This window comes from Balaenoptera physalus, assembly GCF_965194825.1.
Source record: "Balaenoptera physalus genome assembly, chromosome: 1".
NCBI lineage: Eukaryota > Metazoa > Chordata > Mammalia > Artiodactyla > Balaenopteridae > Balaenoptera > Balaenoptera physalus.
In genome coordinates this window covers 145,580,173-145,595,061 of record NC_138882.1, presented here as the reverse complement: position 1 = coordinate 145,595,061, position 14,889 = coordinate 145,580,173, and the positions used below count along the sequence as shown (strand labels likewise).

The 14,889-nt window shown below is 44.0% G+C and overlaps 1 protein-coding gene across 8 annotated transcripts in view; it reads left to right on the top strand.

The window, feature by feature from the left end:
- The window catches only part of FGGY (FGGY carbohydrate kinase domain containing), a 416,066-nt gene that overhangs the window by 384,758 nt on the left and 16,419 nt on the right, over positions 1-14,889 (top strand). For 5 of the 8 annotated variants that reach the window (XM_082418643.1, XM_082418644.1, XM_082418640.1 and 2 more), the window contains one exon: positions 13,532-13,646. The exons of the other annotated variants lie outside the window; for them this stretch is intronic. In XM_082418643.1, the coding sequence (XP_082274769.1) occupies positions 13,532-13,640 (109 nt within the window). In that variant the 3' untranslated portion in view covers positions 13,641-13,646. Of the gene's footprint in view, positions 1-13,531; positions 13,647-14,889 lie in introns of those variants that run through there. 8 annotated transcript variants of the gene reach the window in all.

Sequence of the window (14,889 nt, the reverse complement as noted above, 5' to 3'; positions counted from 1 at the left end):
CCAGGTGTCTCTACGTTCTAGCTATATGACCTTGGCTGGGCAAGTTACTTCACTACTTTGTGCCTCATTTTCCATATCTGAAAAATGGGGACAGTAACGGTAATTGCCTCAGAAAGTTGATGTAAGGGGTTAAATGAATAAATAGTTATTCAGTATTTAGAATAATGACCAGCATGTAACTGCTCAATATTGCTGTATCTATTGTTGTTGTCATTGCTATCCTTGTTATTATTTCTTTTCTTCCTGTGGCTGTAATTCTGCCCCTCCCCCCAACACACAAACATTTTCTTGACCCAGGTTCTCCTGTTCCTTCAGCCATAGGCTTAAATGTCACTTCCTGAGAGAAGTACTCCCCGACCCCCCCAATCTAAGCTAGTGTTACTCAGGTAATATCCTGTAGCCCCTTCTGCTTCCATTCCACAGTACTTAGTGTAATGCATTGGTATAGATATTTTTGAGAGTATTTGTTTACTGTCTGTCTCCCCTGTAAGACTCTTAAGTTTCCCAAGGGTGAGGACTATGCTGATTTTGTTCACCAGTGACTGCCAAAGCCTAAAACAGTGATTGGCAGATAGTAAGTGTTCAATAAATGTATATGAAGGGAGGGAGGAAGGAAAGGAGGAGAGAGGGAGGGAGGAAGGGGGACAGGGGAAAAGAAAAGGAAGATTATTGGGAAAAAAGAAAAAATACTTCCAAAGCTCACTCTCCTTGGGATCTAGTTCTCTCCCACTCCTTAGGATATCCAGGGCTGCAGAATACTTCTTGCCACTATCTCCCTCTATGCTCACTTCTCTTTCCTGTGTCCCACCCCTTTGGGACCTGCTCTAGGCATCTCTATCATGTTGATATGACAAAGAAACCTTCCAGTATATTGACTATTCCACTAATCCCTTCTTGTTAAACACAATGAATGGGCAAACATTTGTCTTCTGGAGATACTGTCTTAATTAAACTCTTATAGGATGAAAACTCCAGGTAGTGAGCCATAAACATGAGCAAGCTTTTGGTGTCACCTGTTCGCTGGGGCCCTTACTTTTGAAGGCTCTTCCTCCAATAGCACAGAAATTTTCAAAGCTATCATGGCAGAATTTGGGGGTCAGGAGACTTTTCATCTGACCTCATCTTTGCCTGACTCTATGTTAAATTCTGAGCCCTTCCGTTGGTTCCTGCCCATAGCCAGCTGTGATACTCGAGCACCTACGCCCCTGGTGTGTCCCCTCCTGGTGCAGTTCATGCAGCCTCCCTCCTGGGTGTCCAACATGGGGACTGACCTTGCCATGACCCATCTGTCAGAGGAGACCTGGCAACTCTTGTCTCGTGGGTAGACCACCCAGAAAGTTTGCCTGGAACATCATTTTATTTTTAGGGGAAAAATACAAAAATATATTTTAAAAGATAAAAAAGGAGGACATGATACAGCATGATATCAAGGATGTTTTACAAAGGAGTACAGTCTTATTTAACAAATGGGCTTGAAGTGACCTGTTGTGGGGATGCTGACTCCATAGTGCTTTAGCAAAATACGTCTTAATTTTTTTTTTACATGATCTTTCTTTCTTTCTTTTCCTTCCTTCCTTCCTTCCTTCCTTCCTTCCTTCCTTCCTTCCTTCCTTCCTTCCTTCCTTCCTTCTTTCTTTCTTTCTTTCTTTCTTTCTTTCTTTCTTTCTTTCTTTCTTTCTTTCTTTCTTTCTTTCTTTCTTTCTTTCTTTCTTTCTTTCTTTCTCTCTCTCTCCCTTTCTCTCTCTCTCTCTCTCTCTCTCTCTCTCTTCCTCCCTCCCTCTCTCCCTCCCTCCCTCTCTCTCTCCCTCTCTCTCTCTCTGGGTCTTACTTGCGGCACACGAGATCTTCAGTTGCAACATGCGGACTTCTTACTTCTGGCATGTGAACTCTTAGTTATGGCATGCATGCAGGATCTAATTCCCTGACCAGGAATCAAACCCGGGCCCCCTATGTTGGGAGCGCAGAGTCTTACCCACTGGACCACCAGGGAAGTCCCTGTCTTAGTTTTAATGAACTTATAAACCAACATGCTTCCATTTTGAAGTAAAAACAACATCCCATGTCACAGAGATGTTTACAGAGTTATTTATCTAGCAAGTGAGAAACATGCCAGAAACAAATTTCTCTAAGGAACATACTGGGATTTTTTTTAAATATCTAGATCTTCATCAAGGATTGTGAAGTCCTAAAGATAATCCAAAATCTGTGCCTCAGTATAAATAGTTCCTGGCCTTAGAGAGATCCAGTAACTATTAGTTCTCAAATATCAGTCTCAAAAGGGGTGTCTTCTCTTCCTGGGAAGGGTGATTCCATAAGGAGGAATGTTGGGGTTCCTTGCAGCTCAAAGCTATACTAAGACCCACACTCATCACACCTGGCAGAGAACTTCCTGGGCTGCCATGGAGGCAAGAGGGTCCCAGCCCAGCATCACAGCTTCCGCCGGCATCACTCACACTGCCTTCCTCTCTGAAGAGCTGGGTCCTTCCTCCCTTCAGGAAAACTTCCTGCAGGAGGTGGCATTTTAGATTGGCCATTTCTTCACCCATCCATTCATTCAGCAGATATTTATTGGGTGAGCATCACCAACAAGCTAAGCCCTGCGCTTCAGCATGACCTATAGGCACAGTCCCTACCCTCCAGGAGTTGTTGGTCTGATGACAGAGTCAGAGAATAAAGAAATCATTGCACATATAACCAATATACTCGTTATGAGAGCTTAAAGGAGAGGTACAGGGTGTGATAGGAGTGTTTAAATGGGATTTGAGATCCATAAATGTGACTAGTGATTCCTGCCTTCTAAGACGATTAGCTTATGAGGGGGGGAAAGTTTGCCCTGGAGGGGAGATTTGACCACAGACATATTGCCAGTGCATGTGATAGTAAAACCAGACGGACCTTTTAACCAGTCTTCTTATTATATTTTAGTTCTCTAAAGACAGTGCACCCTCCCACCCACATTGTCCACACCCGAGGTGAATGGCTTACGCCACCCTGCCCTTTGATATACCACTGAGTTAAACAAATGGATTCTAGCTCCGGGGCTTGAATTCTGGATCTACCGTTTACTAGCTGGGTAATTTTTTTTTTTTTAATTTATTTATTTATGGCTGTGTTGGGTCTTCGTTTCTGTGCGAGGGCTTTCCCTAGTTGTGGCAAGCGGGGGCCACTCTTCATCATGGTGCGTGGACCTCTCACTATCGCGGCCTCTCTTGTTGCGGAGCACAGGCTCCAGATGCGCAGGCTCAGCAACTGTGGCTCACGGGCCCAGTTGCTCCGCGGCATGTGGGATCCTCCCAGACCAGGGCTCGAACCCGTGTCCCCTGCATTGGCAGGCAGACTCTCAACCACTGCGCCACCAGGGAAGCCCTAGCTGGGTGATTGTGAGCAAGTTACTTAACCTCTGTTTACCTCTCTTTTCTCCCCTGTAAAATAGGGATAATAATGATAACACCGATCTTACAGGGTTGCTGCAAATATTGATGAGATAAGGCATGTACACTCTTAACATGGTGCCAAACGCATATGACACCAAAAAATGTTAGCCATCATTCCTAAGGAGTGCTTAAGGAGTGGTGATGATTCTTATTTCCATCTCTTCCACAAGAGCAGAAGTAAGATCTGGTCCCTAAGCAGGAATCTGGTGGGGATGTGTGAGAGAGTGGGGGGCGGAGGAAATGTCCTTCCAGTTTTCCAATTTAAAACCGGCCTCCCCATAGCCGTTCCAGCCTTGAAAAGCTGCTGGGCTCCCCTTGAGCTCCCTGTGCAGGTCCTGCTCACACTCACTCCTGGGTGGAGGCTCCCACCCCGTGCACCCCCAGGTAAAGGCTTTGCAGTTCCAGGCAGCCATAGTTTCTTGCTCCAAGATGTCTGTGCATAAGGACACTAGCATTTTCCATGGCCTCATGTCTTCTATCTTGACACGCATTTTCCTGTCCTCCCATTTCCTCCTCACCACCCTAAGGAAACCGAGAGATGCCTCTTTGGGAAGGTCTCAGCCATAGGCACTGTGTTGAGTGTCCAGAGGTTGCACTTAAACTCCCAGGTTGTCTAGAGCTTCTGCTGCTTTTGAAAAAAAAAAAAGGACCTTTACATCTCTGGAGTAGGTGCCAGATCTTGCAGCACTTACAAGGACAAATCCATTTCTTACTGAATAATGGAGCTTCAAACCCTCATGACTGGCTGATGGAAGCTTTGGCCAGGTCTGTGAGGAATCTTTGCAACATCATTTCTCTTGATGTTCTTTTCTTACGGCTGCTGTCCTCTGAGCAGGAGGCGGGGCTGAGGCTGTGCGGCTCCGTTACCCCCCGACCTTGAGTGAGCCCTTTCAGACCTGAAGAAGCAGGCTCTGTGCAGGCAGCCCTCAGTCCCAGCCCTCACTCCGCCTCCACCTAAATGCGCAGATGCCTCAGCCCAGAAATCTAAGAGCTCTTGAGTTACTTCTGACAACTCTTGCTCCGTGACACCCCCATCCGACCCATCAGCGAAGCCTCCTGAGCACCTCTTGTATCTGTGTGCGTCCCTCTTGTCCAGCAGCACGGCCCTAATTTCCCCCAGGACCCCTGCACCTGGCCCCTGCCAGGCTGAATACAGGCTGAATACACTTCTGGCTTCCCTGCGGCCCCGGGAAGGAGACTGCAAGCAAGGGCCGTGTGGGGACTGCCTGCCTCTCGGCTCTGTCTCGTTCACCCTTTCCTTCGCTCCGTCTGCTCCAGACACGCTGGCCTTCTCATGCCTCAAATGTGTTATTTTTTCTTCATCCATGTGGTCCTCTGATGTTTCCCCCATCCTTCACCCAGCTAAAGCCAGCATATCTTTGAATGTCAGCCAGGCCATAACATACAGGATGCATACACACATACATGCCATATCGTTCATACCTGCGTACCATACATAGCAAGAGGCAGTGGGCCGGTCCCTGGGGGAGGAGGGAGCCCTCATCTCTTAGATTCGGCCAGCTCTCCGACAGAGCGAGGGAGGATCTGAGGAGGCAGCTGTCTGAGGTAAAGGCTTTGCAGTTCCAGGCAGCCATAGTTTCCCTTGCCACGCTGCTCCTCCTCATGCTTCTGAGCAAGGCGTCCAAAGGGAGGCTGTGGACAAGATCATTTCTTCTTCTCTACTTGCCTGTAACCTGACAGATCACTTCTTGGTTATCTGGCAGAGATTAATTTGACTTCTGCAAACAAACTAGCAAAGCGTTTCTGCCCAAACTCTCAAACACAGTCTCACCTATCCGTCTGGCTGCATCCAAAGCATTCGTTCCAAGAATTTTTTGTCCTTTTGGGCTTCACTCTCCCAACCACAGAGACTAGGCAGGAAGGGGGAGGGGGAGAGGGATGGGGAGGGAACGGGGGAGGGAGAGAACGTCAGAGTGACTTGAGGACATTCACAAAAAGTATTCCACTCGCCTTCCTCCACTCCCCGCACACATTTCTGGCCCCGCTGGGACTCTCTTCCACTCACCAGCCCTCCCATTTTTCCCCCACCCAGAGCTCTTCAGCTCATAAGAAAGATCTGCAGCCCGGGAGTCAGGAGTCCCACATTCTAGTCCTGGCTTTGACACCAGCTGGTTTTGTGATCTTCTCTGAGTATCGTCAGTTTCCTCCTCTGAAGCATATTCAGCAGCTGGATTTCACCCCTGAATCCACTGGGCGCAGCGGTAACCAACATTTGTGAACACTTGCTTTATGCAAAACACCAGGCTAGGAATTAATGATTTCTTATCTACTCGCAATCCCTATGAGGCAGATATATTATTCCCATTTCACAGAGAAGGAAGATAAGACTTAGGAAAATTAAGAAACCTGCCCAGGTCCACAGGTTGGTAGAAAGGAGGCAGGTTTCAAACCCTGATCCGCTCTTTCCATCACACTAATCTGAGTCCTAAGTATACTGCAGGAAAAGAAATCTTGGTGACTTTTTACAAAACAAGAAATAGAATTCACCCTCTTTCATTCATGCATTATGCAGAAGATGGGATGCCTTTGTTGCATTTTCCCCCCATACATACCTCTGCCTGGGAGCTAAGAAGAGGAAACGCACACATCAGGACTTCACGTACTCATCTGTAAGAGCCACAGACCCAGTACCAGAGGAAGATGAAGAAACAGGAGCGGGAATGCTGGGTGCTGTGAGGCTCTTAGGTGTCAAAGCAAACCCAACCCAAGCCTTTGGCTACATGATGAGCAAACTGAGGGCCAGAATGGTCATAGAACTTGTTTGAATTCACCCCACTGGAGAGCAGAGCCTAGCCCCCAGGTCTCCTGACTCTTCCCACAGAATCTCCCACGTCAAATAGTCCTCCTCCATTCAAAAAGAAGAACCTTCAAGAACATTGATTTTGTACCCGTCTAAAAGCCATGCCGAGCTATGCTAAAGGTATCCGGCGTTGCAAACGTATTCTCACAGAAACGCCCAGCTGGACACACAAAGAAGCAGGTCTCCAAGGAACAGGGTAAGGATTGTCTGAAGGGATCTGTGCTGGTGAGATTACAAAAATCATAATATATGAATAAATGAACATATGGAAGAAATCAAGCAAAGCCCTCTCCTTCTTCCCATATGTAAACTCAGCCTTTGCCTCAAGTCATTAAGCAAACACAGATGCAGCCAAACCAGGCACCAGATGGCAAACGAGAGCTGGAAGAAAAGGTAAAGAAAGCTTTCGGTGTTTATTCAAAGATGGGAAAAAAGCCATGATCCAAAATGCTGTGGTTTCCACAGAATGGTCACCTGGGGTCACCAAGACCCAAACCAAGGCCCAAAAGTAACCAAAACAAAACAACACAAAACTAGAGTAATCATGATTGGGAAGTTGTAGGAGAACCACCACTGTCTTCTGTCAATGGAATACAGTGTCAGAAGAAAGTGATAATTCAGGGAAATGAAAGAAAAGGTTAAATAAAGTAGAAGGACCAGAGAGGGACGGGAAAGTGGGAAGAATGGGCTTTTGCTGAGTACTTGCATGTGCCAGGAGCTTTGCACCCTTGGTCTCATTTAATCTTTACAACTACCCATTTAGGTATTGGCCAAGCTTTATAAAGAAGGAGATTTCATAAATGGGCCAGGAGATTAGGTTCCAGGGTCACATCACGGGAATTCCAACCTAGCTATTTCCAGTGCTGTATGTGTACTGTTCCCAGCTTTGCAATCAGAGAACTCTGATTTCTAATCTTATATCCTGCTGTCAGATCATATAATATTTAACACAGAAAATATGGTCCTTGAAAGACTCCATTTACCCTGTAATCACTGAGCATTTGCCACATGCCACGCCCCTGGGAATATGCTTGGGTTATAGTTGTGTACCAGACACGCAGGGGGAGTCATATGGCGCTCTCTCACCCCTTCTGCCCATCCCACTAGGTGTAAGGAAGAAAGTGACCTCGTCAGCTACTGCCTAGAGGGGAGACCAGAGGAGATTGCAGACTGGGGAAGAGAGCATGCCTGAGAACTTGACTTTACTTCTATTTCACAAAAGACACCCTTGCACATTCCTCACCCCACTCTTAGCTTGTACATTGGGGATGAGCATCTGTAATGACAATCCAAAGGGTATCCTAGCTTTTCACTGTGCATGAGTTTATGTATCCGGGATAGGAAAATTCCAAAAATGCTTCAGTTTCAATGAAAAGTTTAAAGGAACATGAAAATGTACCCCCTCTCCCCAGATCATTCAGAGCACTCCGTAGCTTGCAGGTAGACCGGCAAGGCAGAAGCTGCTTGCAAGCTAGGCAGACCAATCTCCCAACTCCTCCGCTAACTAACCTTGCTTCCTAGGCAAGCTGCACAACTGCTTTCGTTCCAGTTGCCTTGTCTCTAAAACAGAGTTAATGTGTACTTTGAAAGGCTGTTGTCAGACTTTTTTACTTTCCTCTTACTCCTCTCTTCCCACCTGGCCAGTCTCTTTACAGCCATTTCATTTTTTCATTTTTTCCCATTTTCTTCTTTTACCAAATCCCAATCCAGATGAATCCAGATTTCTACCTTATGCGTGCCTAAAGGCCCCTGAACACTATAAGGAAATACTATACAACAATAAGGCAGGCTTCTAACATTATGTATTAATGATCCCCAGATAGTCTCCCTCACCCTCTAGGTTCTAGGTGGGTTTGGCCTCTGGGCACCAGAAGGAGCCTGGAGGATAATGAAGCTGTTTGTTTCCCCAGCTCCGTCCTTGCTGAATTGCCACAGTTTAGCTGATTCATGTACCATGTATCTGTACCATAGACCACGATTCTGGCACATGGTCCTCTCCCTCTTCCCATCTTCTCTCGGGTGGTAGGAATCACTCCCTCCCCTTGCTCCTTCAGGCCAGGAGGCGGTAATGGTTCCCCGCTGTTGCTAGTCTTCTCCTAAACCTTCTTTTCAACAAACCCTTTATTAAGCTTTACATCAGCTACCCAGTGTGAGTGTCCATCTGTTTTCTCACAGGAACTAGACTAATATGTCAGATTAATTTCTCATTTTCTGCAGTGATCATATCAAACCTCTCCAATTCCCAGCCCCATCTTTCCTCTCACATTCAGACATATGACCTCCTGTTTATTCTCAACCACCAACTACCTCAAAAAGAAAATAAAAGCCATTAGAAAGACATCTGCCGTCAAACCTACATTTCTCATATCCAGTGTAATGCTGGAGCTGTCTCACACTTGCTCCCAAGAGCCAACTGTGGGCATCTCTGCCCAGCTCCACGTTCAGTGACATCACATTAGCAGCTTGAAATGAGCCATAGTGGAAGTCTTTACACCACAGAAATTGGCAAACACTACAAATCAGGGCCTTTTTTGTTTTGATAGAGCCAGTTGTTGAGCATTTATCAGCACACCACTGCTTACACCCAGATGCTGCCTTTTTCTCCTTTACATTTGTTACAATGGAGAGATAGATGCCCAACCTGTTATCAGAGGCCCCTCCATCTCCCACTGCCTCTGATAGTTCGTTCGATCCCTTTCCCTGCATATTTAGCCTCTCCTTCCATACTGACTCCTTCTCTCATCAGCATTTCAGCCTGCTCTAGACTTGTGCTGTCCCATTCAGTCGCCACTCATCAGATATAGTTACTGAGCGCTTGAAATGTGGCAGGTCCAAATTGAAATGTGTAAAAGACACACCAGATTTCAGAGATTTAGCATGACTACAAGAAAGTAGACTATCTTATTAATACTATAATAGATTAAATGAAAGATATTAAAATTAAATTCACCTATTTCTTTTCACTTTTTTAAATGGCCTCTAGGAAATTTAAAATTACTTATGTAACTCACATTATTTCTGTTGGGCAGCGCTACCATAAACTCTCATCTTAAAATAAAATCCCCTCTTCTACCTCTCAGCCCTTCCAGTTATTGCCTCTTACAGGCAAAAATGTTTTAAAAAGCGGCCAGTCTCACTGTCATGATTTTCTTAGCACCATCTCCCTCCTCCTTAGCCAAGGATGATCTAGCTTCCACTTCCACAAATCCGCTAAAGTAATGCTAGTCTAAGTCACTAGTGCTAACCTAGGCCATGCACAACACAAAGGGCTTTCCAGGCCTTACCCTGCTTTACCCTTAGCAGCATTCTGCAATATGGAACACTCCCTTCATTGAAACACTTTTTTTAAAAATTTATTTTATTGAAGTATGGTTGGTGTACAACGTTGTGTTAATTTCTAGTGTACAGCAAAGTGATTCAGTTATACATATATATATACATTCTTTTTCATATTCTTTTCCATTATGGTTTATTACAGGATATTGAATACAGTTCTCTGTGCTGTACAGTAGGACCTTGCTGTTGATCCATTCTCTATATAATAGTTTGCATTTGCAAACTTCCAATCCATCCCTCCCCTACCCCGCCTCCCCCTTGGCAACCACAACTGTTCTCTACGTCTGTGAGTCTGTTTCTGTTTCGTAGATAAGTTCATTTGGAAACACTTTTCCACTGACAACATACTTTCTTGATTTTCCTCCCGCTGCTCTGAATGCTGCTTTCCACATTCCTTTGCCAGCTGTCCTTTCTCCTCTACCTAGCATTCTCTGTTGGTCTTCTACCAGGTTTTGTCCATCTCATCCACTGCTAAGGATTCATTTTCTACTTATATGGCAGCAGCTCTACAGCTGTTCACATGACATCTCCACCTAAAGGTCTCACGGGCATCTCAATTTAAACATGTTCAAATCTGAACTCAGCATCTCCACCTTTGCCTACAAAACTGGCGTTAGCTTAGGACACGGCACTGTTGGTAAGGGCACCACATCTACTTAATCACTCCTGCCAGAACCTCAAGGACATTCTGAACCCAGCCTCTCTTTTCCCTCCACTTTGGTCTCTCCTGGTCTCTTTCTAAACTATACCTCGTGTCTCTTGAATTCTTCCACTTTGCTTTAACTCCACAGTCACCATGCTAGTCCAAGCCACCATCAGCTCTCACCCAGACTGCTCCAAGGGCCTCTTGAATGGCCTCCACCTTTACCACTCTCTAACCCGTTCTCTACACATCAGCCAAAGTGATCTTTCACAAACTTGAATAGGATGGCTTTGGCTTAAAACTCTCCAATGGCTTCCCCTTGACTTTGGCATAATGTTGGAAACCCTTAATGTGATATTAAAATGCCACCCAAAATCTATTCCTGCCTTCATTTGTAGCTTTGTCTGTTATCACTCTTTCCCTCTGTTCTACCTACTCCAGCCATCTTGGACTTCTTTTTGTCCTTTGAATGTGCCACATTATCTTGACTTGGGGCCTTCAAATGTGCATTTCCTTTAGCATGGCACCCTCTTCATCACCTTCTTTACCTGTCCAACTCCTCTTTAGCCTTCAGATATTTCCCTAAGCCCCCGGACTAGTTTTGTCTCCCTCTGGCACTCTCCTATAGCACCTGTGTTTTTCTAATAGACTCTAAACTCCATAAGGTCAAGGATCGGAGCTGTCTGGTTCACTGACGTATCCACAGTGCCTAGCACAACACGTGGCACACGATAGGTACTCAATAACTAGTTGTTGAACAATAAAACATTATCTGATTCAAACTTCCCATTTTGGAGACGAGGAAACTAGAATCTAAAGGAAGGAACCAACTCATTCAAAATTGCAGAGCCTAGACTCAGATTTGTACAGGACCAGAGCCTCCTGATTTCCAGATGAGTTTTCTTTCCAGTACATCATGTGCCTTGTCAATAACTTAGTAACCAGAGGGAAGCAGACTGAATTCCCTATGTCTTGTGAAAGCCAGAGCAAGCTCATATTCATAAACACAGCTGACATAGTTGTTGTTTTCTTTGTTTGTTTTATGTAAAAGGCCTAGAAATCCAACCCAGAAATAGACTCCACGTTTCTAAACCTACAACTTTTATTCCCTACAGCCCCTGTTCTGCTCATTTTTCATCTTCCTTCCCCGCATTAACCAGAGGCATCAGCTGGCATCCAATGTTGAATGGTTCCTTCATTCCATGCTCCTTATCACTCCCCTGCCCAGGCAGCATGTTACATGTAGCAGAAGATTAGGAAGTGCTGTCTTTAAATAGAAGCACTCGAGAAAACATTACAAGATCCTGTGTAATCCTGGGGTGCAGATGGGTATAATAATTATAAAAATAAAAATAACAAATTTTTAAGCTATTACTTGTGCCAGGCACTAAATTAGATGGTTTGCATGCCTTTTCTCTTATCTTTCTAACTCTATGAGTAATTATTTCTATTTTTCTATTTTACAGATGAGTAAACTGAGGCATAAAGAGGTTATTAAATTGCCTAAGCCATTCAGTTAGAAGAGCCAAGGTTCTGATCTAGGCAATCCAGAGCCCATGATCTTAACCATGTGACATCTGACAATAAAAAACAGGTTGACCTGACAGTTAGGAAATACTAAAAAGTACAACTGAGGGAGATCCCAAAGTTGCTTTATACAGATATCCTACCCCTGATTTATTCATTCATTCATTCAATCACTCATTAATTCATTGATCCATCTACTCATTCGTTCTTTCATTCTCTCAACACTATTTATTGAAAAGTCACATTATATCAGTTGCTGGGAATACTAATAAAATTAATGACCTCTATCCTCTGAGCTCTCACCGTCTAGTGAAAGAGGCATATAAGTAAACAGACATTTATCCTACTATGTGCTAAGTACTAAGATAGAGGGAAACCAGGGAGCTTTGGGAACACAAAAAAAGATTATAAACCAACTTAAAAGGACACTACGATGATTTATCCTGGACTTGCCTTCCATGCTTTCCCCTCACTCTGTCTGACCTCTGCTCCCTCCTTCCTTCCCAGTTTCCCTCCAGCCTTTCTCATGCTTTTGGTGCTTTGGTGCCATCTTTGGCCTCCCCAACTCCTGGTTTCAGACTCAACCTCTCTGCTTGTCTTTTTCCTCCTGATGTTCGTTAGAAATGCATTCTGGCTTAGCCAAAGGCACTTCTGCACCATAAACCAGTCTGAGGCCGGCCCCAAAGGCTAGACCAGTGCATGCATGCCCTACTTCTAATGTGGCTCTAGTCTAGGAGAGTTGGAGATCCAAAACAGGGAGCTTTAAGGAGTATGGAGGGCAGGATAGATGGATAGATACCGTGTGTCTTAGATAATTTGGTTATTTATCAGCCTAAACACAGAGAAATTGATTAGTGACTACCCAACATCCCTTGAAGCTCAGTCATTATGTCCTGCATGTCCCACACCACTTTTTCATTACCCTGGAATATATTGGTCTCTGTGCAGTAGTGGAATCTTTGGTTTTGCATCAGAGTAAAATAAAATAAACCCATCACACTTGGAACATAAGGAAATGTTAATACCATCACATTTTGATTCTTTGCTGCCAATTATGGTTCCCGATCTTTTGGCCAAAGAATCTTCCCAATACAGAATTAACGTTGAAGCAGGAAGTGTAAGTTTCCAAGGTGTTCGGACCCTGAGAGCTTTCAAGATGTTGCGTTTTCTCGAGTTGCAGTCTCCTGCTGGCCCACTCCATCCTAAACAAAGTTTCTCCCCTGCAGTCATAAATGAAGCATATCCTGGCTAAAGAATTTTGTGGATTAGAGGCACCAGTTGAATTTGGCAACTAAAAGAGAATTAGTGGTGATTCTTATTGATCGATGTGTTTCATTTAATAGATGAAGGACTCACCCCTATATATGGAAGAAATCAGAGTCAGAAGAGGTATATGGATTGAAAGACAAAGAAGGAATTGAGATTCTGGAAATAACCATGAGGTGGAGGGGGACATTTGATAGGAATGATGGGGCAAGCGAGAGAATTGGATTAATGGGCAATTGAAGTCAGAAAGTGGCAATTAGAATATTGGAAACACTTTGAAAACACAAGACTCAAGCATTGGATGGGTCTTGTAAACAGATGCTGAAGTCTTACATGATGATGACAAACCTCCAGATGGATAGGGAGACTCAGATCTAAGCCTTAGCCTCATTTAACAGCAGCAAGAGGCTGATGATGACAGCACTGAGATGCAGGGGAGCTAAGTATGATTATATCTCTGTCATTAGGTGGGATAAACTTCAGAGTAAGTGTTTTTGCTTGCAGATGGAGGAGTAATCATCTGGAAATAATAGTAAGGAGCCATGAGAATATTGACACCCACCACCTTCCCCAGCCCACCTACCCCACCAACCTGAAACATATACCCAAGTAATACATGGTAACTCTTACTTTTAATAAAGTTTCTGGGAAAATAAGCTTTGTTTCAGTTGATGGGTAAATAGTAGTAGTAGTAGTAACAACAACTATAGTTTTAGTGATTTATTCCATAACAATAGACCAATAAAATAGGTATTAAGATTCCCATTTTTAAAATTGAGACTCAGAGTGTTAAGTGGCAGAGCTAGGATTTGAATTATGGTCTCTATATCACCAAAGCCTTTGTCCCATAGTGAATGGTTAAGAATAGAATTCCAAAACTGTGTGTCTCCTCATCTTTCAACTGGGGATATGAAGTAGGTAAAGTGTTCAGTACAATACTGGGCCGTAGTAAGTACTCAATAAATGTTAGCTGCCATTATTGTTGTTGTTGTTGAGTTATTGTTATTAGTATTATTTTTATAGCTTACTACATTACCTTATATTCTCAGCCAGAAATATTAGTAGGACCATTTCTTTTTCAGTCAATAACAGATTATTAGATGGGTGATAGCTTGCAGTTTTGAAGTGTATAATCTAATGCTTTTAGTAAGAAGCTTGATATTTTGGCTTTGAGAAAACCCATAAGAGCCAGGTCAAACTCACGTAAGTAAGATGAGTAGTCGTTCAACTATTCATTTTAGGACCCAACTCCTTAGCAGTCAGGCCAAGTATTAGGACCACACTTCAAAATATCACAGTGGTAGGTAGCCTTACCTATTGTGGAACCTCACCCCTCTGCCATGCTTGCATGACTGAGTTGGAATGAAGCTGTACCTTGCTGGGGAAACACAGTGGGTATATTCCCTCTTACAGTGAACCTAGTTTAAAAAAAAAAAAAAAAACTAATAAAATGTGCCATTGAGAGTAACTGGCTCATTTGTCAACTGAGAGTTAATCAAAAAAAGACATGTACATGGAACCAACAGATTGCAGAGCTGGCAAAGACTTTAGAAATAATCTAATCCAACCCCTTTATTTTGCTGATAAGGAAAGTGAGTCCCAGGAAGGGGAAGGGTCTTACTCAAGGTCATACAGCTGGCAGTAATTTTGTTTGCTTCAAAAATTAATATGAACAATCTTTCCATACATCACTGAATCCATCTTCCTGCCTTTGTAAGCACAATGTCATGACTATAATTGAAGTTGTCTTTGATGGTGGAGAAAGCAAGCTTTTAGGGTTTTACAGGGCCCTAAAGTCATCAGAGCAAGATAAATTGTCATGAACTGATGCTGAAGATCTGTCTATTGACTGTGAGCTCCTC